This window comes from Myotis yumanensis, unplaced genomic scaffold, assembly GCF_028538775.1.
Source record: "Myotis yumanensis isolate MYYU_CA2020_CCGP unplaced genomic scaffold, mMyoYum1.0.hap1 SCAF_3, whole genome shotgun sequence".
NCBI lineage: Eukaryota > Metazoa > Chordata > Mammalia > Chiroptera > Vespertilionidae > Myotis > Myotis yumanensis.
In genome coordinates, this window is record NW_027223754.1 from 42,235,084 (window position 1) to 42,261,541 (window position 26,458).

A 26,458-nucleotide genomic window follows, 5' to 3' on the forward strand; every position below is an offset into this window, starting at 1 on the left:
CAAAGAATGGGCATTAAGATATTAATATCTGCATTTACACTGCATAGATTTATTATTCTATTATTAAACATTAGTTATTTAAAATTTTATTCTAATTGCTATTGCATAAAAAAATATGAAGGCGAATAGATCAAAATAATGCCAGGATTTGGCTCTAAAATGTACAGATTTTTCAGTACTTTTTATTTTCCACACGATCTAAGATTATGTATTATTTGAAATTATAAAAAAAGATCAACGTTGTTTATAAAATAAAAACATAATTATGCTGAATTAGACTTAATTATTTTTCAAATTTATATTTGATGTGAAAAGATACAGTGATAATGAAACATTACTATATTGAGAGCAGATTTTCAATATTTTTCACATTTTTAAAATCTTATTTTTAACACTATTTTCAAGGTGAATGGAGTGGAAAAAGTAAATCTTGAGTGTTTCTTAGTCCTTCTCTTAACTTATCGGAAGTTTTTCTTGGGAGATAATAGCTCCCAAAATATGCGTAAGTGTTTCTGTGTGTGTATGTGTGAGCGTGTGTGTGTGTGCACATGTGCACATGCCTACACACATTTGACTTCTATTGTTTTTGGAGCTTTTCCTATGCCTATTTCAATTGTTCTAAAGTTCCCATTGCATATGGTTCCCACTAGTTATTGGGACATGGTCAAATGACATTCTCCTAAGGCTCCAAATCTCACTAGTGGCTAGCCCATAAGCAAGGAAGAAGTCCAAAAATCTACAGAATAAAAAGAAAACAATAAATTGCATCGTTCAAGGGATTTTTAAATGAAGAAACTATTCTGTACTAGACATTTGAGTTTGACAAAGCTGATCCCGTGGATTCAATTTCCATAAATCCTTTCAAGTGTTTAACCAACTTTTCTCATTTTGCAAAAATATCTAACAATATCACAGGGCAGAACAATTGTTCTTGACATCATAAAAGTTTAATATCTTATTTATCAATTTTTGCTTGCTTTGCTTATGTTATAGGAACTGGTCAGATATTTTTAAGAGTCTGATAAACCATACACTTGGAAATTGTGAACAGACCCATATTAGTTTTCATTAAGGCTGTGGCTTTCTTTTTTTTATTAATCCTCACCTGAGGATATTCTTCCACTGATCTTTAAGGGGAGTAGGAGGGGGAGGAAGGAGGAGAGGGAGAGGGAGAGGGAGAGGGAGAGAGAGAGAGAGAGAGAGAGAGAGAGAGAGAGAGAGAGAGAGAGAAAACAACATAGATTGGTTGCCTCCTGCATGTGCCCCAACCAGAGACCAGAGCCAGGGATCAAACCTGCAAACCCAGGTAGGTGCCCTTGACTGGGAAATGAACCCAGAACCCTCTGGGCATAGGCCAATGCTCTAACCACTGTGAACATTGGCCAGGGCAGTTGTTGTGGTTTTCTTCTCCCGTTTCCTCTCCCTCCCTCTTTTCTTCCCTCCCTCGTTTCCTTCCTTTTAGACAGAGTTCCTAATTCCTTAGCTCCAATTCATGATGTACTCTCTCACCATTCTTTCTCACATCGTTTCTTTCTCCCTCCATCTCTACACTGCTTTTCCACATTTCACAGTGAATGTCAATGTGCTGGAGTGTGCACGGAATGGGGAGGGTTACTGAGAACCATGATTTTAGAAGCTTATGTGTTTGAGAGCCTGTGAAATCCTCCCTGGCCTCAGAGATTTTAAATTGTTTCAATCTATATTTTCTTTGACTTTTATGCTTTTAAAGTTTCACATCCAATAACCACATTAGTATCCAGAGCATGGATTTTTTGAGTTTGACAAAGCTGATCCTGTGGATTCAGTTTCCATAAATCCCTTAAAGTGTTTAACCAACTTTTCTCATTTTGCAAAAATGTCTAACAAAATCACAGGGGAAAACAATTGTTCTTGACATCACAACAGTTTAATATGCTAACTTATTCATTAAATTGTGCTTCACATCAATGGAAATCCTCAGTTCTACAAACTATCATTTTTTAAATAGCAATAAGGGTTGGTAATGTCACAATACAATCTCCTAGTACCCGAGTTCATACATATTGTTGCACAGAAACCAAAGGAAATATCTCTTAGGAGAAATAATTTACTATCTATTGAGTAACTATCTTTACATCTAAAATGGGGCACCAGATATAAGTCCAGATTTTTCTTTCCAACATTTTTTTTTATCTTTGAAACATTAAATGAAAAATAATGCAAGCAAGACCCAGAATGTACTTCTGGGAGGAATAAAAAACACGGGAAGAAGAGAAAAGTTGATCACGTGATTTTAAAAAAATAATGACAAGCTGGTGGGAGACAAATGTGACAATGACTAAATCACACAAACTCTGCTTCCTCAGATCATGGTTTTCCCTGGCAAGAGCTGAGGTTTTCCAGCACTGACATCTGGCCCTTTTATGAGATACCACAGTGCAGCAGAACATGGAACTCACAGAGATTCCACTTCGTGTGTCAAAGGATGACACATTATTTCCATAGACAACTTAGAACACAAGTTCAAGAAACATCTGTGCTTTTGCGTTCTCAGATCCAGAGCTCCGTGAGGTTACCTCGAGTCCTCGCCTGGAAGTCCAGGGGCGTTTGTCTTGCAGATGTTGCTGGTGTTTATAGTGAGGCCAGTCCTCTGGAATCTCAGCACCTCTGCAAGATCAGTTGGTTCTGTGTGTCACGAAGCTTACATCCATGTGCATTCCATCCATTAGGTTACAAAACACACAGGTTTTCAACCCACCACTTGCCCAAAAGGGCTGATTCAAAGTTTTAGGGAATCAGTTCAGATGTGTCCTGGTGAATATGGTGAGAGAATAACAGGCTTATATGTCCACTAGAGATGGAAGAAGGGAACAGAAGAAAAGCTGAACGTGTCTTGGAGAAAGAACCTTGGCATGCTCCCCAGAGATGACACAACTGAGTAGATCATCAGACTCGGCCAGCCCTGGTACCAGCCTGGAGACATTCAGTCAGAGTTCGGGAGACCAGTGGACGTACAATAACGATGGGAAAGGAGAAATCTTGGCGACACAGCTGTGATCAGATCAGGGTATTCTTCACTTAAGTCCCACCCAGCTTTCTCTTTGAGCCAACTCATTCTACTCATTCAGTCTTTATTTCAGCCCCTAAAACTATCCCCATGCTCTTGTCCTGTCTCATGAGCCTCATGTCCTTTTCTGCCCGTTTAAATGGCCAAAAGAATTACAGTCCCCAGACTGCTCTTGTTCTTGAGGACAGAAGCTGCGTATTAGTTATTTTCTATTTTTCAATATTTTCTGGCACATATATAATTCCTCATCTTTCCACCTTTACAAGGTCTGCTTCCTTTTTAGGAGCTCTACTTTTTTTTCCCTATGGTTATTCCCAGTCTCCCTAACCCCCCACTCCCCCCACACACATGATCCTATTACATAGGACCTTCTTCTGAGCTAGAGGCCAGATAAACATTCTGTGTGAAGGTGTTAGCTTATGACAGCTTAAAGCATTTCCTCTCTCTAGCAAATGTGCAAAGGGAATCACTGAAAAAAAAATGTAAAAAACCTTTAGGAACCAAAAAAATAAGTTGCTGATAAAATTCAAGGGACCTGGGGAAGAGGTAGAGACGAAAGTAAATTTTTAGAGCAGGGGTTCTATTGATCACCCCTTAAGCTTCAGCATTGAGGCTGCTGCTGATTGTAAGTATTTCTAACACTGAGCTTCCCTAAGGAGGTGTAAGCACATCCCCTCAGCCTTGTCCTTGAGTGGTTTTGGGATTGGATGGGGTGAACATGAGCAAGAAGTGTTTGAGTGCCTGTGCTTTTCAGTTGCCCCTGCAGCACTGACAGGTTTTTGGCCATTTCACTCTGATTAACAGGCTCCCTCACTAGATGCAGGGGCTTACGGGCCAACTCTGCCAGTCTCCTTGGCATTATCTAAGTCACTGCAGTTCCATGAAAAGGTAAGGGAAGATATAAATCAATAAAGGTTTAGATTCATATTTTTTTCAATTCCCAACCCCAAATCTGATGCTAAGCAGCACAAAATAGTAGGAAAGACTTGAAGTCAAAAGACTGGGGCTCCGAGCAACTTCCTTGTTAGTAAACTGTAATCTTTGGGAAATCTCTCGACATCTCTGAATTTCCATGTCAAACTATCTAATGGGTAATGTGTAGAGGTCCTATTTAACATATAAGAATGTAGTGAAGATCAATGAGATACTAAAGGTAAAAATGTTTTTAAAAACATTAAGTGCTATATAACGTTATGAATTTTAATCTTATCTATTGTAAAACATATGACTATATAGATGACATCAAAAAGCACTGGATGTATTTTTAAATTCCCCTTTGTGTCAGAGACTAATAGTTTCATCAGTATTAATTTTTACATTATTTCATTAAATAATAGGACCTTCATATCAAGGCACATAGCAACCAATAATAAAGACATTTCATGCCTTTCTTTGCTAAATGTAGCTAATGGCTAGGTGCTATCCCATAAGATGTGGCTATAAGTGATACGTGCAACTTCCTTCCATGTCCCCTCTTTGTTGTCTTAAATGTAGATGAGATGGCAGGAGCTTCAGCAGCCATCTTGGGCCAGGAGATGGACTCTGCACATTAGGACAAGAGAGCAAGAGAGTGCCTCGGTTTCTGGTAATGTCACACACCAGTTATCCAACCAGTTTGTCTTTTAAGTGAGAGAACAATTCTTCCATCTTATTGAAGTTACTAACATTTTGAGTTTCTTTGTTAAATCAGCCAAATGGAAAACCTATCCAATAAACTACTTATAGTTACTATTTTTATGATCTATGCTCACCTCACCTCCTTGCCAGGTCTATCTGGTAGACCTTCTCTCCCATACTATATACTATCTCTAGGCAGACTTTTGAACAAATCCTCATTTTTCAAACCATTGATAAAACTATTTGTGACAGTTACCTCCTTTAGATGATAAAAAACTTGTTTTTATAAATTTAATAGCACATGTGATATCTTTAACTGCTGCCTAAAACTAATTGCTAATGATATTATTAAAAAGGGGATCCAGATAATTCTCAGGGCAGGTTTTCCCCAGTTACCAAGAGGAGGCTGCCAATAAATGAGGAGGCAGAATAGCCTCCTTAGTCCTTAATAATGATAATAATAATTTAAACATACACAGATACACACACAGACACCTCATCCCAGTCTCATTACTAGGGCTGCCATTGCTGAGGGAAGGAAAGGAATGTCTACCTCAGAGTTGCAGGAGTCAATAGGATGTGGCACTCCCTGGGGAATTCTCTATCTCGTTCTCTCTCTCTCTCTCAACACTAATGTATCTGGAATTGATTTGGTTTGGGATCTGAAGGCCGACAACTTCCCCTGGATCCTTAGGCCCACATGCCTTTTATTGGCATCGCTTCCCCTATCTTCACTCAGCATGTAGGTGTGCAGTCAATTTTCAGAGAACAAACCGCATCCTCACCTCTTCCTTTCTATCAACATAGGACCCCAGGGATATGACAAGTGTGCTGCTTTAGAATGAAATGAAATGAAGGAAAAAGCCCTTGTCAGTCTTTTTAATTTGCTCAGCACTGGCCTCGGGCCAACACGAAGAGATGGTTTCTCCTCTGAACATCCTGATAGCTGGTCTCCAGTGGAGCACCATACATCACGCCTTTAGCAGCAAGGCCATGAACGCCTTTTGATATCAATCCCAAGGTGCCTAAGGAGCAGTGTGAAGTTAGCAGAGGCTGCCTCCAAGTCTCAGCTATGCACGAGTTCCTTGCCAAAAATTTAAAGTGAGTTTAAAGGAAACAACCTGAATGCTTTCGAACTTGGTTTGATTTTCCACATGACAAAAGACTAGATTATCATTGTCGGGTGTGTGTGTGTGTGTGTGTGTGTGTGACAATAGCAGGCAGAGGGTAATTTGCAGACCTGCCATCTGCCATCCTGGGCAGAACATTAGATGTTAACATCAAAATGTGAAGAGAGAGCGAGCTTCTCATTAATCCCAGCTGCAATCTCCTTCCCTCCCTACCTTAGGAACAAATCATCAGAAAAGAAAACATTAATATTTTGTGAGCCTAATCTCCACCAAATAATGAGCAATATTTACTTGGTCCCTTTAACTCACCCTCATGAATGGCTGACAAAGTAAAATTGCCTAAAAAGTCATCAATCTCTCAGTTTATTGATGTGGAGAGGGCTGGACTCACCCAAGGCCCCATGGCTCTGGGTCACTGCCACCTTGGTGCTATCCTAGTTGTGTCACCCATAGGGGATAGAGGCATATACTTCTGGGCAATAAAGGCTGGATTCTTGCATGATTGGCCGAAAGCTTTTATCCCATATGGAAATCACGATGGAATCCAAAGAGATTGCACTTTGCAGTCAGCCAGACCTAGCATACAAGTCAGCAGAAAGCTACATTTTGTCAGTGGGTTTCACTTTACTCACCTATGAAATTGCGACTAATAACATATACCTGGTTGTGAATAGATTTAAAGTATGAAAAGGGCCTCCCACAGTTCCTGGCAAAAGGGGGGTCCCCCAAAATGCCTTCCGTCACATGACAGATGAAGCCAAGGGTCGTGAGAGAAGCGTCTATGTGATTTTTCTAGGCCTCCCTTTGATGGAAGCACCAGGCTTCCCTCCGTGCAGGCAGTCGATCCATGAATGCCTCTGGGTTGATTGACTCTCAACCCCAGAGAGAGTATTCCAGAGGATGAGATGTGGCTTATACAAAGCTGGCTTAAACATCAAACATGTTGGATATCAATGAAGTAGGCTTTTCAATCTGATTTAGGAGTTTCACTCATTTTGCCTTCAGCTCCTTGAGGGGATTGATCAGACAAATCTATTGTGAAACTTACTACTCACTCTGATCCTCCTAACTGATTGGTAGGTAGGCAAGGGATCTCCATGTCCTCTCCCATACTTCTCCCCCTATTATTCAAAAGCATGGTGTTATCATAGTTGTGATTAGGAAAAGGTGTAAATAAGAAACATTCAGCAATGCTGTGCATTTTGGGGGGTTCAGTTTTATACACTCCAGCCAGCGCCAGCTGTAGCCAGATTCTAACAACAGGCAAAGACCATGTGGGGAGGAAAAAGTTATCTGGCTAGAAATATTTAAGATTTGGGGAGGTAGAGTCTTTTTAAACTCCCAGGATAATCGCACCATTATATTCTGTATCTCCTGGCCTAAATCAAAATTATTATTTATTTAAGGACCTCAAATATGTTTTATATACCTGATAGCTACCGTAAGCTCGTATTCTTCAAGCCAAATTCTTTTCAAATGTCTTTCCCTCTGTGATAGTAGAATTTCAGACCTGGCAGTACCATATCAGAGAAGATGACTGTTCCAAAGAGATAAAACTTGGAAATGTTCTTTAAAAAAAACATACACCTGAGGTCTGTAGCCAGTTTGGAAATGGTAGGCATGTATCTACCCTCCAGCTTCCCCCCAACCCCCCTTATCATTATTCCTTACATTGAAAATACAACTTGGTAAAGAGTTCTCTCCATAGGCATTAGTTAATAAGACATTTTCTCCCAAATGCCCCTACCAACGTTCATTTCTCAGGGGCCACGGGTACCCGGACCTGGATCCACTTGCAGTTCCCTAAGATGTGGGGAAGGAAACATGGTTCAGGGCTGGGATGCAGGGCTTTGTCAGATGTGAGTCTCTAGTGATGGTCAATAGTAGGATAATCTTGTTTTAAAGGACGGCAACAAAACACATTTCTCTTCTGCCCTCATTTAAACCCCGTTCAAATAGAGTTCAACGATGACAGCCAACAGCAAAGTAAGAGTTGGCCTAAAACCTTATCAAAGGGCTGAGAGGGACTTCTTTCTCTCTCTCTCTTGAAACCAACCAATATTTCCATTACAGAGACAGTATGAAACAGACCAGTTTCAGCAGAACATCCAAGCCACGGTTTGGCTTTTCATGTCTGCCTCTGGGGGTCCAGTCACCCAGAGTGTCACCTGTGCTGTGCCAAGGAGATTGCAAGGACACTGTTTCCTTTTTGGTGCTTCTCTCCTTGACCTTCTGAAGCGGTGTATCCTGGATGCATCCCTACCCTCCTCCATATCACAGATTGGCAAATGTCAGGAAATAAAGAACAAGACCGACCCTCTCCAGCTGGATAAAGGTGAAGGAAAAGAGGAAGCAGGTGTCCACCTCCGGCCACATACAGCCAGATGCCCTCAGAATGGCCCAAGAGTCTCCAAGGTAACGCCACAGGGAGGAGAGGCAGGGGGTCACCATCTCACCACCTGACTGTTGTAGTCCTCGGTGACGGCCCCCTCCGTGTTCCCATCCTCTTTGGGCCACCGGTGGCTCCTCGACTCCCGCTGCAGCCTCCGCTCCTCCCTCCTCTTTTGCCGGTCCCTCTGGTGCTCCAGCTGCTTGGTGTGGTGGTAGCGCTGCTGGAAGAGATCTTTTGCGTACTCATAAAGCTGCATGTCCAGGAAGTTGAGCTCCTCAATGCGCTGGCGAGCACCGTCATTGATCTCCACATTGGAAGCCCGCGTGATGTTGAACTGTGTGAAGGGAGAGATGAACTTGAGGTTGAATGTCCTCTCAAAGAGAAACTGTGTCTTCCTCTGGAATTCCGTGAGCCCAAAGAAGGCCATGTTCTTCAGGTTGTTTTTCGCGCTCTGCAACAGGATGGTGTTTCTTTCGCTCTCATTCATGAAAGTCAAGTTGTAGCAGCCCACCAGGCTGAGGTCCGCCAGCATGCGCACCTGGCGGTTGTTGGCCAGGTTGTAGGTGCAGTCCATGAACTCTCGCAAGCTCACCCCAGACCAGTCATCCCCAGGGTAGCAGGTAGGTAGCTCATCGGGGGTGGGGCTTCTCCCATCACACATGTGGAGGGAGGTTTTCCACGTGGCTCCTCTCTGGACATGTTTCCACTCGCTCAGGTAACGGGACACTGGATCACGCAACATTGTGATGTAATAGAAATTCCTGGAAGAAATTAAAGGAAGAGTGTCAGTCATTGACAACTATAACTCTGGGATTCTGAACCTTTGCAGTCAATGGCTCTTCTGCCAGATGTTCATGTGAGAGTGTTTTCTGGGATTTGCATTGATCAGGCAAATGTTCCCATGTGTGCGTATTTCCATAAGCACATGTGAACCAGTTTTCAATATTAAGTTTGCTGGGCTTTTCCTCCCTGCTCCAGTGTGGGGAGGGAGAAGTAGGGGAATAGATCATTCATTCATTCAGCAGTTATTCACTGATAAATTACTACCGGCAATTACAATAGCTTACATTAAGAGAACACATCATGATATTTGAAATTTATTACCAATCCAATATCTATTTGATTCTTACAACTAACTTTTGTAGTAGACATGAGACTATTTGTTAGGGAACCATGCAAGGAGGTAAAGTGATTTGTCCAAGGTCATGGCGTAGAAAGGGCAAAGGTGGAAGCCAAGGCTTCTATTTTCCTGTTTATACTGCTGTTCTAGATTACAAGGGAGGTGGGGTTGGGAAGGATGAGCTGTGTGTGAAGACTAATATTTACTGAGAAACTATTATGTGCTAGAAACTGTACTAGGTATTTTATGGATACTGGCACAGATAATCCTGAACACAACTTTGTAAAATGAGATTTTTTTAAAACAATAAAACTGAGAATACAGAGACTGAAAAATGTAGCCCAAGGTCCTAGAGCAAGTTAAAAACTGAACTGCAATAGAATCTAGGCCTCTTTAATTTCATAGCCCCTGTGCTTTCCTATGCACTAGACTGATATTTTAAAAACAAAAATGCAACAAATATTTAGTGAATGCAATTAATTGTCAGGTGCTGTGGTTATAATTACAGGTCATATCTCATCTAAAGACATTCCATAGAACTTTGAAAATAAGTATATTTTATAAATGATTAACTCCAGAATGATCAGGTAAAGATCAGGGTACCTCTGGCTTAAAAGGACAAAAAGAGAGTTGGAGAAGTCAACAGAAAAAGACACAATAGTAGACGTTAAAGAACACAAAAATAGATTCATAATGAGAAAAATCCTTCTTATAGATTCAGCAGTTACCAATGGAATGGGCTGCCCACCCCACCACTTTGTCAGCAGGAGTAACACTCAGAAGTCTCCTGGGCAAAGTGTCCTGATACATTCTGAAAAGAGCACCAGGCCTCACTTGGCCAACTAAACTGTTGTGTGGTTTTTTTAGTGCATACCTAGTAAAAGCCCTGACAAAAATAAGGAGTGTAAGGGTACAATGTTTTTTATTCTGTTTAAAATAGCATAAAAATTGAGGAACTATAATATTTCAAACTATACATTTACTATATTCAGTTATTTTTAATGTCTAGCCAAATAATTTTGAAGTGTGCTAATGAAACTTCAAAATCTTAAGTAACACTCATTTCCCATTATATTAGGAGGAGGAATTTACTGGAACTGCCCCAGATAGGCCAGCCTGAACCCTTGCTTTTGCCAGCCAACACTTTCCATTACTCTGTTGTCTTTTCCTGTGACAGAATGACAATTCCATCAGTGGAAGAAAATTTCCCAAAAGGTCAGTAGGGAGAGCAGAAAACGACTGACACAGCTTCTGGGCTCCACAAAGAAATGTTGACGATAAAGTTTTGCTCAGAGATATTACTATGGCTGAATATTATGACATGTCATTATTAATCTTGCTTTGGGCCTATGCTGGGACTTGTTCACTTTCTAGTGTTACAAGCAGAGACTGGCTTTTAATTCATAAGCAAATTTCATTGTAAATATAAGAACACAGTAATGATGACGGTGTAACTCAGGTGTGGGTTAAGGATGCCAAACAGAAGAATTTAAATCAGAGAGACCTATGTATTGGGTCAAATAAGACCACACATGAAAAATGTATTATTTCCCTGTTAATTGGGTAAAACAGAAAACATAAAAAAAGGATTGAAATTAAAAAGATGATGGCAATCAATTGGTAAGTCTCAACCTCACTTATGTCTCACATTTGGATACAATCCAGATTTTTAAAGTAATCGTATCAGCCGGAGGATGTTAGGGCTGGGAATTGCAATGATTTGTGACATAAAGGTTCAACTGGAATCTGCTCCTGGAATGTTAGGAGGCTTTGTCTTGCTTGGGAAAATTGGCCATGGAGTTCCTGATGCCTTCATTTCGTTGGAAATTGACACAGTCTCAAAGCAGACTAAAACTGACATAAGCTTGAAATTGTCTTGGTTTCAGATTTAACTTTATTCAGTTTAACATTGTATCTAATAATGACTGACAAGAGAGTAGGGCCATGTTTACATGAGTAAAATTAAGTCCCAAATGTCTACAAGTTCTACTAGCCATATAGGTAAGAGGCCCATTTGTAACTAAAATTAACTCTGACATCAAGACACGAAAATGTACGAGTGGAACATTTATATTGAGGAAGTTCAAAGCTGCTCCATCTCATGGGTCTGGAATGGAATGGCTAATAGCATTTGGGTTTTGCTTTATCAGACATATCCTCATGTATGTTTTGTTTGTTTGTTTCAATCCTGCAAAGCAGTCAAAATGATAAGATAGTAACAATAGTAAAAATAAAATAATAGGGTTGAAGAAGAAATCCCTATTGAAGAAAACCACTCCGAAAAATTTGATTAATTAAATCACAGTTCTCATTTCTATTTTTTTCTTTCAGTTGCTTCTCTATTTTCAGACAGAACACTGCAAAAATCACTGATGAAATAATGCTCCAGGCCTCATAACTATCCTTAATTAATTAATTAATTTATTTATTTATTTTAATCCTCACCTGAGGATATATTTCCCATTGATTTTTAGAGAGAGTGAAAGGGAGGGAGGAGTAGGGAAAAGACAAAGAGAGAAAGAGAAACTCACATTGACGGATTGCCTCCCACATGCATCCCTGCCAGTGCCGGGGATCAAACCTGCAGACCAAGGTACATGCCCTTGGCAGTGAATTGAACCTGAGAAGCATTGGTCCATGGCCGGTGTTCTAACCACTTAACAAAACTGGCCAGGGCACACACCCAGCCTTTATTGTGTACACGCTTTGCTCCAAGGTCATTCATCTCCTCCCCACCTCAAAATAACGAAACTCATTTTCTTCTGCTCCCATAACTTCCACTTGAGTTTCTAAAACATTTACAGGGTCAGGACTAGTGAAATCTGCAGCTTTCCTTTTTGAGCCTTACTTGTTCAACAGCACAATAGAGTTACAATGGAGTTTCCATAAAACAAAGAAAAGGGAGGAAGTACAAACAGTTACCAAACAAAGCCTGTTATGGCCACAATGCAGAGGCCTTCATGAGCTCCTGTTCGTTTTAACTCATCTCCTAAGCCTAGACAGCATCATCTGTTCATATATTTGTTCTTGCAGTTAACCCAAACTCTCCTCAGGTTTTGAAATTATAAATAAATAAACTATTATGTTCCCCCTTCATCTATCCATTCATTCATTCGTTAGCTTTCCAAACATTAATTGAATAATGCCGCCCTTCCCGCCCCCCCCCCCCCCCCCCCCCGCCCCACGCCCCGGTAATTGCTAAGTACTGGGGCTAGGGATCAAGATGAAGAGATGGCTAAGATGTTGTCCTCAAAGAAAATTCAGGCACCCAATGATTTTGGTAAAGTAAAAGACATTTAACCACCAACTTTAGGAGATGTTCTGCCAACCTCCCTGGACCAGAACAATGCCTAAGACAGGTAACTTTGTGCCAGTGACAGCAACCTGTCAGCAGGTTTCCCATGAACCACCTGCTTTGTTGAGAGCTTGGGTGAATTCCTGTAAGCATGTCTGTAAAGCCACTGCAACTCTTTAGCATTGCCATTCTGTGGGCCAGTATCCATGTACTCAGGAAGCTTAGGGCATTGGTGCCATGGTTGCTTCAATAATCATCATAGGAGCCATCGTGGTTTACTAAAGTCCTAAGACACAGAACACACACTTTTCATGGCTGCTTTAGAATCACTTTAGCATCTTGCACTTCTGTAAGGTAATCATATTAAAAACACAACAAAACAACAACAAAAAAACCCTCTAAATACTGTACAAGGGTGTTACTGCCTTCCCTCAGTCTTTGCCTTTTCCTTTGCTCATTTGCATCCAACTTAACCTTCCTGGCCAACCTCAAGCCTCTTATCCATCTTCCCTGACCAGGGTGTGCTGCATCACCTACCGCACTTTAACTGGCATGTGAAAGTCCTGGTTGCAGCTACCCTTTAAGTTTCTTTTTGATAGCTGGACCTAGGCTTTGTGTCCCAGGGCACCTCACACAAATCCTGCTCACAGCAAAATGGTCAATAAATGAGGCTATGCAAAATAAATGAGCATCATATGAGATAAATGTATTTTCATGACAAAGGTTAATATTGCCTTCGATAAATGACTTTTTCTCTCCTAAAAACTAATCTGATATTATTTTTGAATGTCTAAAATGTGTGAAATGAATAAAAAGATATGTAATCTTCTAGTACATCCATCATTTGATTGTGATTGTTGATATTCAGAGACAGGCAGTCAGTATAGACTTTGGGTAGAAAGTTGAATATTTTGTACAACAAATAATTAGTAGCAATGAGATAGGTGCTTTTTTTAAATGTTAAACTTACTAGTTTTCTTCCCCACTGCTTTAAGAATCTGTATTTTGCTAAGCAATTCATCGTATGATTGTTCAGTTCTTTCATTATTAAGTCACTTAATTAACACGTGCTTATTGAGGGTTTGTTACATGTGAGGAGTCACTCTAGGAAATGTGAAGAACATAAAAAAATAAAATGAAATGCCCTCAAGTATTGTGGGTGCAAGGGTAGCAGATTAGAAAAAGGCATTGATTAGCAAGTTACGGAGGTAAGGAGTGGACACAGAAGATTTAAGAATGTACAGAGAGCAATGTGGCCTAATTACACCAGGAAGTTCATATTGTGCATTTTCACTAAACGTTTGTTTAATAAATGAATGAATGGACGAAGGGCATAAACTAGAAGAGGATGCTGAGGCCAAATTGTCATGGGCTCTGAAAGCAACTGTGAATTGCCAAAATAGGAAATGTGTTGATTTAGGAAGATTCATTCAGCCACAGGGTTCAGGGTGGACAACAGTAGGCCAGCGGAGACCTCTGGCAACTTTAGTGAGAGACCAGCAGGGAAGAACCCAGGAATGTGAGTATGGATAAGAAAGACTCCCTGACAGATTCCAGAAATATCATACACCCAGCTGTCATTGTTCTTTTGCCTTCCTCATTGTCAGCTTCCTCTATACTACTTTTCCCTCCTTCGTATTTTCTGTTTCCCTTTCAATCCTGTAATGGAAAAGAGGCAGAGATTATGTGCTCATCCAAATGGTGGAATAAGAAGTAGAAGTCGCTGAAATGACTCTGCCTGTGGTATTTAAAAATTCACCTTTCTTTTTTATTGCAAAGTAATATTCCATTATATCTCACATCTTCTTTATTCATTCAGCTATCAATGGACACCTGGGTTGCTTCCATATCTTATTTATTATAAATAATGCTGCAATGAATATAGGGGTGCATATATTTTTTCAAGTTGGTGTTTTCATTTTCTTTAGATAAATACCCAGAAGTGAAATTGCTGGGTCAGATGGTAGTTCTATTTTTAATTTTTTGAGGAACCTGCATACTGTTTTCTATAGTGGCTGCACCAATTTGCAATCCTATCCAATAGTGGGAATATCCACTTTTCTCTACATCTTAGCCAACACTTGTTATTTGAATCTTGTCATTTAAGTGCTTGGCAATTAAGTCAGATAGAGAAAGACAAATAACATATTATTTTACTTACATGTAGAATCCAAAAAAACAAAACAAACAAAACAGACACAGATTCATAGACCCAGAGAACAAACTGTTAGTTGCCATAGGGGAGAAGTAGTAGGGCATGGGAGGAAAAGATTAAGGGGAATTAGACGTACAAACTTGTAGTTATAAAATGAATAAGTCGTAGGAAGGTAATGTACATCACAGAGAATATAGTCAATAGTATTGTAATAACTGTACAGTGACAGATGATTACTAGAGTTATCATGGTGATCACATCATAAGGTATATAAATTTAGCATTACTATGTTTTACACCTAAAACTAATATAATATTGTATATAAGCTATACTTTAATATGGAATATTCACTTTCATGAGGGTATGACTTGCCTAGCCGATGAGAATATATCTGATAGAACCTATAAAATGCTAGGTTCATAGGGGAGGTTTACTAAATATACAGGGGTGGGCAAAAGTAGGTTAATAGTAATAAATAATACAATAATAAGTAAATAAATAATAATACAAGAATAAACTCTGCTTTGTGTACTCACAACTGTAAACCCACTTTTTCCAACCACTGTATTCCTTCCACTACTAGCTTAATCTTCGTAAAAATCAAGCAACAAAATTAGTATCTCCATACTGCACACCTCTATGCATTCATAAAAACTAGCTCAACTAGAAACTCCTCTAGCCTGCCCTCGGTGGAAGGCATTTCTGTCCCCCTGAAACCTATGCCTCTCATGCTTTATCTTTTTATTAAAAGTTTTAAATGTTTAAAATTATAGTTGACATGCAATATTATATTAGTTTCACATGTACAACATAGTGATTAGATATTTTATATTTTATTACGTGATCATGACAATAAGTCTAGTAACTGTCTGTCACTATATATGGTTATTACAATATTATTGCCTATATTCCCTAAGCTGTATTTTACATCTCCTTAACAGTTTTTATAACTGCCAATTTGTTCTTTTTACCATTCCCCCCAACCCCTCTCCATCTGGTAACCATCAATTTGTTCTCAGTATTTATAAGTTTGTTTCTCTTTTGCTTTTTTGTTTAGGTTGCTTTTTAGATTACACATATAAGTAAAATCATTTGGTGTTTGTCTTTCTCTGACTTATTTCACTTACCATAATACCCTCTAGGTCCATCCATGTTGTTGCAAATGGTAATATTTCATTCCTTTTTATGGCTGAATAATATTCCACTCTCTATATATATACTCACATGCTTTATCTACATTCCATTCACCAGTGACTGTCTTATCCCATAAATAAGCTTTATGCTTTACTCATCTTTCTTTCCCCAAAGTATATGAAAAATGACCTCATACTCCATGATGTATATAAGGTGTTCAATGTTTGTGGAATGAATAAATATCTAAATATTATTAGTCACTCTTTCAGGAATTCTGATGGTGATGCGCTCAGTAAATCAAACTTGCTGATGCCTTAACCAACAAAAGTGGTCCAAGCGAAGGCTTTCTCTTAGGCTAGATCTTGTGAAATGTATGGGAAACAATCAATTCCTCCTCTTTCTTCTTGCCCTCCAGACTTTGAAATGTGTTTTCCCTACATAATTATGTTTTGCCAGAGCTCAGTGTCTCACAATGAACGAGAGATTGTAAGTTGGACTTGAGGGGTGTCTAAGGGAGATCTTTGGTCCTCGCCATGGAGCACGCACAGACAACTGGTACATCTTCCACATGAGCTGATGTGTGCGTTTCCAAAACATGAAACTTCGCTCCCCCTTCACCCTCCTGTACTGCGTGCTGGAGTCATTTTCCAAATGTTCAGAATGGAATTAATTTCTTGACTCCCTTTAGAGCCATACACTCATTACAGGCTGCCCAGTCTTCATTATCTCAGTCGAGTAGTATCTGACTGAACTGTATCTGATAGGGGGAATTGTGGCAGCTAAAGCTTAGCAGTTAGACTGCCCTTTGACACAGTGATTATAAGGGTTTTTGTTCAAGCCTTGAAAACAAATTAAGGAATTTAAAAATGATGTTCTAAGCAAATGGGATATTGGGAACTATAATTGTTAAGTATCGTAATAAAGAAGTTTAGGAGGCCGACAATGGTGTGTGTCAGAGTAACTGGGTCCAAGGGTGTCCGGCATTATGATGGGGAAATGCAGACATGTGCTGGTTATCTTATTTCACAAGAAGCCTTGCATCTGCCCCTCCCCTCTGACCCTCCCCGCCCCCCACACACACATACCTTTCCCCACGAAGCTGCCCTTACCTCCTCTCCCACGGTGCCTTACAAAGCAGCTAGACCCTTTAGGCAAAGGCATTTTTATTTTACTTAGGACCCAAAGATCTGACTCTTTTCAATTGGAAAGAAAGAGAAGAGAGGAGTGCCTGCAGTGCTTCCCTTAGGAGGAGAGAGGCTCTGCATCCCTTTTCTTACCTGTGTGCCTGATAACTTTACAGGCAGAATATGATAGATGTAGCTGGTCTGGCTTTTTAAATTTTTTTACATCATCACTTTCCCTCCCTTTCCCCAGTTAGAAGTGCAATACGTTGTCATTATGGAAGATATGAGCAATGCAGAACAGAAGAAAAAGAGGCAAATAAAAATCACCTATAATCGCTGCTCAGCTATAACCACAGTTAAATATATATACATGTATTTCTTTTACAGATTTGAGATTATGATGTAGGTGATATTTTAACCTGTATTTTAAACTCAAACATACAGGGTGAACATCTTTTCCATTTTATTTAATGTTCTTCCATAAAAGCATAATATTCCAATTATGGGCATCCCATAATCTATGTGACCAATCTCCCAGTTTTGACAATGAGGCTGACTATATTTGGAGGGGTGTACTAGAAACAATAATCTGATGAACATCCTACACCAGAAATATTTGGGCAGAGAATAAATTGCTAGGAGTAGATTTTCTGAGTCAAGAACATTGTCCCTATTTTATTTTCAAAGTGCCAAAATGTAACTGATCACAGTCAACATAAGAGAGGACAGGGCCATTACATGAGGCCTCACATCAGCAAGCACCAGGGGACAAGGCCCCTAGAAGCCAAGGGAGGGCGTCACACAGGCTCCTGGCCCTGCTCCCTCTGGGCTGGGCCAGAACAGGAGCCTCTTAGGGACATTCCAGGACATAGTGGGTTTGTGACATAGCGATGAGGAAACATTCTCCTAAAAAGATCTGTTTATTTTGCACTTAATGATCGGCTGGCATATCAAATTAGAGACCAGACATTTGTGGAATCCAATCCTGCTGCATCAGCTCTGCAGCTGTCTTAAAGCTGACATCTGGATCAGAAAGATGGAGGTCCCTCGCCCGGGTATACTTAGCACTGGTCCTCAAAGAAACAGCCGCTCAAGTAGAAACAGCTCTTCTACAGTGCCCAGGTGTCAGCCAACTCTAATGAAGGGACATCACACATGATACTAACCCAACCAAACAAAAGCATGGGAATAAGAGGCTTCTGGATGACACCGGTCACTTCTCAGTGATGATCAGTCCACCCCCAGTTCCCCAGAGGAAGAGTTAGTATTTATCAATAAGATAAAATTTTCAATCCTGTCGTGTTGCTGCTTTATATTGATGTGAAACCCATGAGCCTCCAACTCACTAAAATGCCATGACTTCCCGGTGGTTGTCATATTTGCTTTCACTTTTCCCCAAGCGGCTGCTGCAAGAATAAATTTCAGGGCAGGCATGTTCCAGGGACTTGTTTTTGCTATCTTTGCTGAGCACAGTTCCTCCCAGTACAGTTTCAAATGTGCCAGGGAGGGTCCTGCTCTCATGCATTATTCAGAGACTTCCGTGATTATTTGCTTCAGAGGTGCCCTGCTCCGCGCGGCCTCGCTGGGATTTGGGCACGAGGACGTGGCGAGGCGCTCTGCTCTGCAAAGCTGTGGTTTATGCATGTGGGCGTCCAGCTGGAGCCTGCAGCCGCCCCAGAGTGAGATAAGGCCCAATTCAGTCTCACTCACAGCTCTAATCCCAGCCGGGCAAAGCAGAACACCAGATAGTACACTCAGATTGTGTTATCGGGCCATTCGTGTGCAGCCGGGCTCGCTCTTTAGCTAATTTCACAGGCGCTATTTTTAGGGAGTGTGAGACTTACACAAGGTGGAAGTGACCAGGTGTCTCCATTGCAATGGTTTTGCACTAGCCAATTTGGAAAGGAAAAGAAGGAAATCAGGATATTTAAGAGCAAGGCACGCGTTCCGGTATTTAGGCTTATATCTGACAGCTTTGATACAGATTTTCCTAAAACATCATGAGAATTGAAAACAAAACAAAACAACAACAACAAAACAAACAAACAAAAAAAACACACCTCATCTCTGTCCAGAGTTTTCCATTTTTTTCCATAAAGGATTATTTTGAGTTAGGATCTGCCTAAGATTCTGCTATCAGGACTGGGCAATCATTTTAGCATATTTAACAAAATACCTAAGAGATGCCCACTTAATTCCATGCCTTGCCAGTTCTCAAAGAAAGAGTGCTTAGAGATGATCCCCTAAGTGACGATTAGGAACAAGCTAACTTAAAATATGGAAAGTTCATGTGAAATAAAAAGCGATAGCAGTAGAAATAATAATAGTGGCTAACATTTATTGCCTGCTTACTACGTCCAAGTACAGTTCTCAGTGCTGTATTGCATTGACCAATTTAGCCATCAAAACAACTCTTTGTGTTACGTAGTCTTTTAGATGATGTCTGCAGTTTCACCAAGTGATGACAGTTTTGACAGTCTCTTCCATCATCTCGTAAGCATCAGGCTGTAGAGATGCAATTTGTGACTTAATGCTGCAGTGGTCCGGGCTTTCCTGAATTCAAAGCTCCAGAGGCAAAATGAGCATCTCAGGGAGAGGGATTTGTGTTTCCCTGTGGGTAGGCAGCAGGAGACAAGAGTGAGGGAGCATTTTGCAGGGTCAGGGGACACAAGGCATCTGGCTCCTCTCAACCTCAGGAGTGTATGGGTGGAGAGGGTCCTCTATGTATTTACAGTGCAGAAGTCCTAGGTACAGTTTTCCTGAGCTCAGCACACCCACAAAAGCGCATAACAAATTGACACTTGAGGAAAGGGTATTAGAGGCAAGGGAGAATTATAGCGGTTCCATTCTTTATTTTTTAATGTGTTTTTATTGATTTCAGAGAGAGAGAGACAGACAGACAGACAGACAGACAGACAGACAGAAACATCCATGAGAGAGAAACATCAGCCTCAATCGGCTGCCTCCTGCATTCCCCCGCTGAGGAAGGAGCCCACCAATCCAGCCTATGCCCTGACCTGGAATAAAACCGGCAACCTCCAGGTGCATGGGTCGACACTCAACCACTGAGCCACACAGGCTGGGCCAGTTCCATTCTTTTTTAACACTCCCAAGGAATTCAGAAGCCAAAAGCTATAGTAATCCCAGGACAATAAAGGGTGGTTAGAAATAATGGTGCAAGAGAATTCAGATAAAGCCAAAACTCATGCAGTGCCATCATTCTCTTTTTGGCTTTAAAATGGGGCTTTTTTTTTTTTTTTAAACATGATGCTATAAAGACTCAGAAATGTGTTCTGGAAGGTTGCTGGATTCTGAGGTTGGCTGCTCTAATGCCTTTATTCAGAAAGAGAAGAGTCAATGAAAATAGAAGTCAAACTCTACTCATTTTGGACAGAGCATGAGCACGTAATTTCAAACATGTTGAAAACTTCACTTTAAGGTGCAGTGGGAAGAAAAGAGGTTTTGAAGTTAGAAAAGTCTAGGTTTCAATTTTTGGTCCATCTCACATTTGGTGTGAACTGGTTAGCTTATATGACCTCTGGAAGCCTTAGTTTCCTCATCTAAACAGCAAGGTATAAATGCTTACTTTATAGGATTGTAGGAATAAATGAATAAAAAAATGACTATAAAGGGTTCAGCAGTAACTGATGCACAGCAGATCCTCAGTATAAGTGCACACTTCCCACTTCAACCACTGCCCTTCCTCCATGAATATTAGGACCTCAGGAACTACCCCAATACAGTGACAATTTAAAATTTAAATATTAAAAGCTTTGTTAATAATAATAAAAAACAGCTGATAGTTCATTTCTATTTGTGTAACATACAGTTTTCGAAACACTTTCCTCATCCATTATTTCACTTTTTCTTCACCACAAGACTGTATCAGAGGCAGGATTTTACAGATGAGCAAATCTGTGCTCAGCAATATACAAAGATTTTTCCAAGGTCAAACAACTAAAGGCTAGCAGAGCTGAGACTTTTCTTCTTCTTCCTCAGCTACTATACTAGTCTATTTATTTAAAAATATTTGTTGATTGCCTAGCCTGTATGGCTCAGTGGTTGAGTGTTGACCCATGAACCATGAGGTCATGGTTCGATTCCCAATCAGGGCACATGCCTGTGTTTTGGGCTCGATCCCCAGTAGGGGGCATGCAGGAGGCAGCCAATCAATGATTCTCTCTCATCATTGATGTTTCTATCTCTCTCTCCTTCTCCCTTCCTCTCTCTGAAATCAATAAAAACATATTTAAATATATATATATATATATATATATATATATATATATATATATATATATTTGTTGATTATGTATTTTATGCCAAGCACTATGATAGATTCTTGGGATATAATGATATACAAGACACAGGCTGATCTCAAGGAACTGGCCATGCGGTAATCTTTTGATGACCCCACTCTGTCTTATTTTGCTCTAGTATAGTTAAGTGTTAGAAAGCATGACATTAGCACATTATTCTAAGTTTGGAAATTTCCCAGATTTGTATATTAGCTCATTTGCTCTTTGAAACCCAACTATAAAGGGGGGCCCTTGAAGACCTAGGCAGAAATTACACCTTCAGGTAATAGTTAAAGTTGGGGAAAATATCATTCTGACATAATAAATGCTTGTTTCTTCATAGGCAGTGTTGTGGACGTCAATCTGGAGGCACATAGTGGCTGGTGGTTTCTCTTTGTGAATGCATAGCCATGGATGATCATTCATTAGAGGGTTGCACACTGGTGATAGTCTAACTCAATCATTTCTTTTTGATTTTGGCTGCCAGGCTTCTATCATGAGAAACTTACCATATTAACTATTTGATACTCCAAGGTATAGTTTGCATAGGAAAGGTAGATGAGCTCTTGACTCATTCTAATTACTGGTTTTCAAACAATAGGTTGCTTTCCTGGACTTCTCCAATGAGGATTTTGTTTGTCTTTATATCATTACTAGAGGCCCAGTGCATGAAATTCATGCACAGGTACAGTCCCTAGGCCTGGCCTGCGATCGAAGCGTGAGCATCTGGCATGGAAGGGCAGCTCCCAGCTGACCTCTGGGCCCTGGGCAGCACCTGGGCCTCCGGGCCCCCACGCGCCCCCCTCTGGCTGAGTCATAGCACCCATGTTGCACACGGAGATGCAGTGAGTGCGGTCGGACACTGTGGGCCAGCACACAGTGTGGGCCTCTGGGCTGCCCAGTGGCACCACACAGAAGCCGCACGGGCAGTGCACTCTCTCCCGGCTAGCCTCACACACCAGCTCCTGTGTGAAACCACGGGGAGCCCAACCAGCCCCAGCGGCCTGGCTCACCAGAAGAGGCTGCGCATGTGCACATGCAGGTGCGGGCGCCCAGTATCTGAGCGTGGGGGCTTCACCAGTGCGCGAGCCCTGGTGTCCTGGGGAAGGGTAACAGGAGGAGTGAGAGCAAGCTTGGTGGACACCCCGCATTCTCACCGCACCTCTGTCCCCATCACCCCTGCCCCAAGGTAGCCGGGCGAGAGGTTATAGCCCCACGCCCGGGAGCTGTGTCACCGACACCCACCATGTTCCTCACCACCCCCTGGTTGTCAGCACGTGTCATAGTGAGCGGTCAAACTCCTGGTCTCCCAGTCAAATGACCACCCAAGGGGACAATTTAAGAGAGGGATATGCTAATTATCCATTACGCCATAATGTCACGACCAATGACGGAGAGTGGTGGAGAGCTACAGGAGGGCGGGCCAGCGAGCTACGAGCAGAGGAGAGCTACCAGCAGCAGTGGGCGGGTGGCCAGCTGAGGCAAGCGGCAGCAAGCTATTCGCGCATGGATTCGTGTGCAGGACTACTAGTATTTAATAAGTTTCAACACATTGCAATTATTCTTACTGATGCTCAAAGTATCTAATTTGGGGCCAATAGGAGCTTATTCAGGTGGACACTGAATCCTTTTGAGACAACCCTGTGGCCATTTATGCATATTTGTAAAGGCTTGCACATTACAAAAGTTCCATATTTAAAAAGACCAAAAAAGATGGTGTTAGAACGTGAAATTTTCCACAGTCCTAAAGATCAAAGTGGTTTCTGCTCAGGATGTGATCTGGCCAGCTTTAGCTGTGCCCACAGTCTCCTCTCTCCCTCCCTCCCAAGCCCTGGAACTGCTGTTTGTGCTAATTACACCGGTGCACTGAAGGGGAAACCCACCAGGCACCATCTTTCACTTTCATATGTTCTACTTAGGCATCAACATCAGGGGTTTTCTGTTTTATTTTTCCTTTCCTTTTTTTTTTTGTTTGTTTGTTAATCCTCACCCGAAAATATTTTTCCATTGATTTTTAGAGAGAGTGGAAGGGAGGGGGAGAGACAGAGAGAGATAAACATCAATGCGAGAGAGACACATTGACTGCTTGCCTCCTGCATGTGCCTGCAACCCCGGTGCGTGCTCTTGACCATAATCAAACCCGAGACCCTTCCGTCCATGGGCTGACACTCTATCCACTTTTTCAAAACTGGCCAGGGCTTTCTTTTTCTTTTTCTCCTTAACCTCACATTTTCCTCCATGCTAGGAACAATAGGAAAGCTAGTGATTCATTTGCGACTAGATTCCAATGTCATACCACAAACTATTCTAGGAGAATGCAGATTATACTGGAAGGAACATGGAGCCCTAATCAGGTTCCTTCCAAAGTCCACGTATTCATAATAATAGCCTGAGTTCCTTCCAGAAGCCCAGCTCACCACATGGACACTCAATGGGGTCTTTCAGCGGCACTGGGTTCTGGAGCCCTGCTGTAATTCTGCCTAATTAATAAAGCAATGACAGAAATTTGGAAAAATATATGCATAAGCATTTAAATCTCTCTGAAAAATAATCAATTCGTTCTGTCTAAACTTTGCCTTGGGCGCTCCCTTCATCAATTCAAGTGTGGAGCACAGTGACCTTAAGTTGCAAATATTTTTCTTCAGGCATGATTGAAGCATCAGAGGTAATAACTTTCAGCGTTCATTTCTTGGAGATTTAAAAACACTCAAATGAGGACACTTATTTTCCTACTTTCCTCTGCTCTATGTAAATCTGAGAAAATAATCTTTAAGGCGTTCAAAATAAATGTAGCTTGGGGCTGTTAGAGGTGGCTTTTATCTTGGTGCAATCAATACATAGATTAAAAAGAAGGGGAGGCCTCCCTTAAGAAGCAGAATAATGCAACTGTAATATTCTTATTTTGTAAACATCTCCCCTCCATATTATTTCTCTTGATGATAAGAATCTGAGTTTAATAATCAGTAAAAAACCAAGTATCCTTTTTCTTTTAAAATTGACACTGGCTATCATCTCTGAGTCCTTCATTGAAATTATATGAAATATACTGATGCTAATATAAAATGAAAAACAACTCAAATCATAAAGCAAGCAAACAAATATAACCAAAGAGAGAGCTAGAAAGAGAGACAAGATGGAGAGTAAAACACAGTTAAAAGCTTTTCATTCTTTTTTAGTTTGGATTTATTATAGCCACAAGGGGGCTCTCAAATCTTTCCAGACACTAGGTAAGTGCTGAGAGCTGTTTTTCTAGTAATTAATTTCCACAAATCAATATTACCTATTAATGCACATTACAGAGACAGGCTACAGACTTCTGACAACTTTACACTCAAGTTAAAGAGAGAACTTGCTTTAAAAATTCTAGGGGCCCGCAGTGATTGTAAGTCAAACCCAAAATGAGTTGCACCTGTGATTTCCTGTGTCTGCTCTAGCATAAAAAATCCCAACACTGCAAATTTCGTCAAAGGTTAAAACTGAATTTGAGGCACTGTGCATATAATGGAGTACATTGACCTCTGATGGGTTTTAAAGGCTGTCCCCCTCCTTCTTGCCGCATCACGCACCCCCAAAACAGCCATGGAAGCTGACACACAAAAGTGAAAACGCAGTGACCCTCTCCTGGGCCAGTGGGAAGTTGCCAGAACCATTAGTTCTGGGCGTTTTCAACTCATGCTGAGAGCTTGATGGTGCTGATGGTGTTTACAGCCTGCACCACAAGAGACACTTGGAAGGAAAGAGGGTATTTTAATTTTCTGTTCCAGGGCCACAAGATAGGGGCAGAATCTAGTGCAATAGTTGTGTAGAATGGGAGGTTTCAGCCAGTAAAGCAGACTGGAAATGCAGTGTTCTCCAAAGCATTGACTAAAGAGAGAAGAGAACATATCACCTCTAGCACAGGGAAAATACGGGAACAAAAGTGCTCCCAAAACACTGTCCAGTTAGTTAAAATACCCAAATCGCCTTTGTATACCTTCAGAGCTTTGATGTGAAATGGCTTTTAGGTGACGATCTTTTCTCTAGTGGAAATGTTCCCAAAGAACGGCAAGGACTGGTGACAGTTCTGCCACAGGGTGTGGCATTTGAGGTCCTTCTCCCTCTGGGCAGCTGGCTGTCCTAGAAGTTGGAGCCATGGGGAGTGTAAGGGAGGACAGAGACACTGGCTCAAGCAGCACAACTGTCCCTCCTGATGAGAGTTTCCCTCATCATGCATCACTTTCATTCATTTCTTGGAATTAAGAATTATCCTAGAGTTAATCTCTGGCTCAAGAAGCCTAGTGTTCTGCCTCTGACACAGGCACCCAAGAAAGGTGTTCTGGAAAAACAAAGTTCTCCCTCACGAAATCCAACATTGCTTGGCATATGCCCTAAATACAAAATGAACTAAACCCAGAAGTAAGCTATGTAGAAATTTAGCTAACACTGGTATCAGACTAAAGGGGTCCATTTGCCTGCCCGCATCAAAGCCCGATAAGACACAAACATGGGTTTGCAGCTAAGAAAGTAAGGGTTTATTTTGACAAAGTTGCCCATACCCAGACACACAGGTGAGGTAATGTGTGCTTGAAGACCTGGCTACTCAATGGCTTCCAGGGGTTGGTTATATCAGGGAAAAATCATTAATCATGGTGACTAAGTTAGGGTCATGGTCAGGGACGTGGTCTCTACTGATTGGTCGGCAGTATGGTAAGTGGGAGCTGATCAGTGCCCCTGGTCCTGATGTCAGCCATGGTATCCCTTTGTCTGGTTTCCCGGGTGTTTCTAAGCCGTGAGCATGAAAGACAACCGAGGCCTGGATGTTATCTCTAGTTTGACTGAAATTCTGTCTCTGTGGTCAACAGACCCCAAGGTTTTTCTCCTAAGATTATTTGATGCTGATCAGAACCGCATTGTCCTGAGGGCTTAATGCCAAGTAGACATGCAAGGGAGAAGGAGTCAGGGTGCTGGATAGGCCAGTTTGAATCAAAAGGAAAGAATGGAGGAAAAGGTCATATTAAAGAAATGAATTTTCTATAGCAGTAGTCCCCCTTAATTTGCCTTAATTATTTCCTTTTAGAATTTCAAAAGGAGGCATCATTTTTTTCCCAGTTCTAATCCAGACTTCTGTTTAAATCCTTCCTATTCATCGCTTTCCAAGTTACTTTTGT

The 26,458-nt window shown here is 41.1% G+C and overlaps 1 protein-coding gene across 1 annotated transcript in view; it reads right to left on the bottom strand.

Moving 5' to 3' along the window:
• Positions 1 to 1,910: 1,910 nt before the first annotated feature.
• HS6ST3 (heparan sulfate 6-O-sulfotransferase 3) overlaps positions 1,911 to 26,458 on the bottom strand; it is a 713,743-nt gene continuing 689,195 nt past the window's right edge. Inside the window, exon 2 of the mRNA XM_070408738.1 lies at positions 1,911 to 8,946. Coding sequence (XP_070264839.1) covers positions 8,238 to 8,946 — 709 coding nt within the window. The 3' untranslated portion in view covers positions 1,911 to 8,237. The remainder of the gene's footprint in view (positions 8,947 to 26,458) is intronic.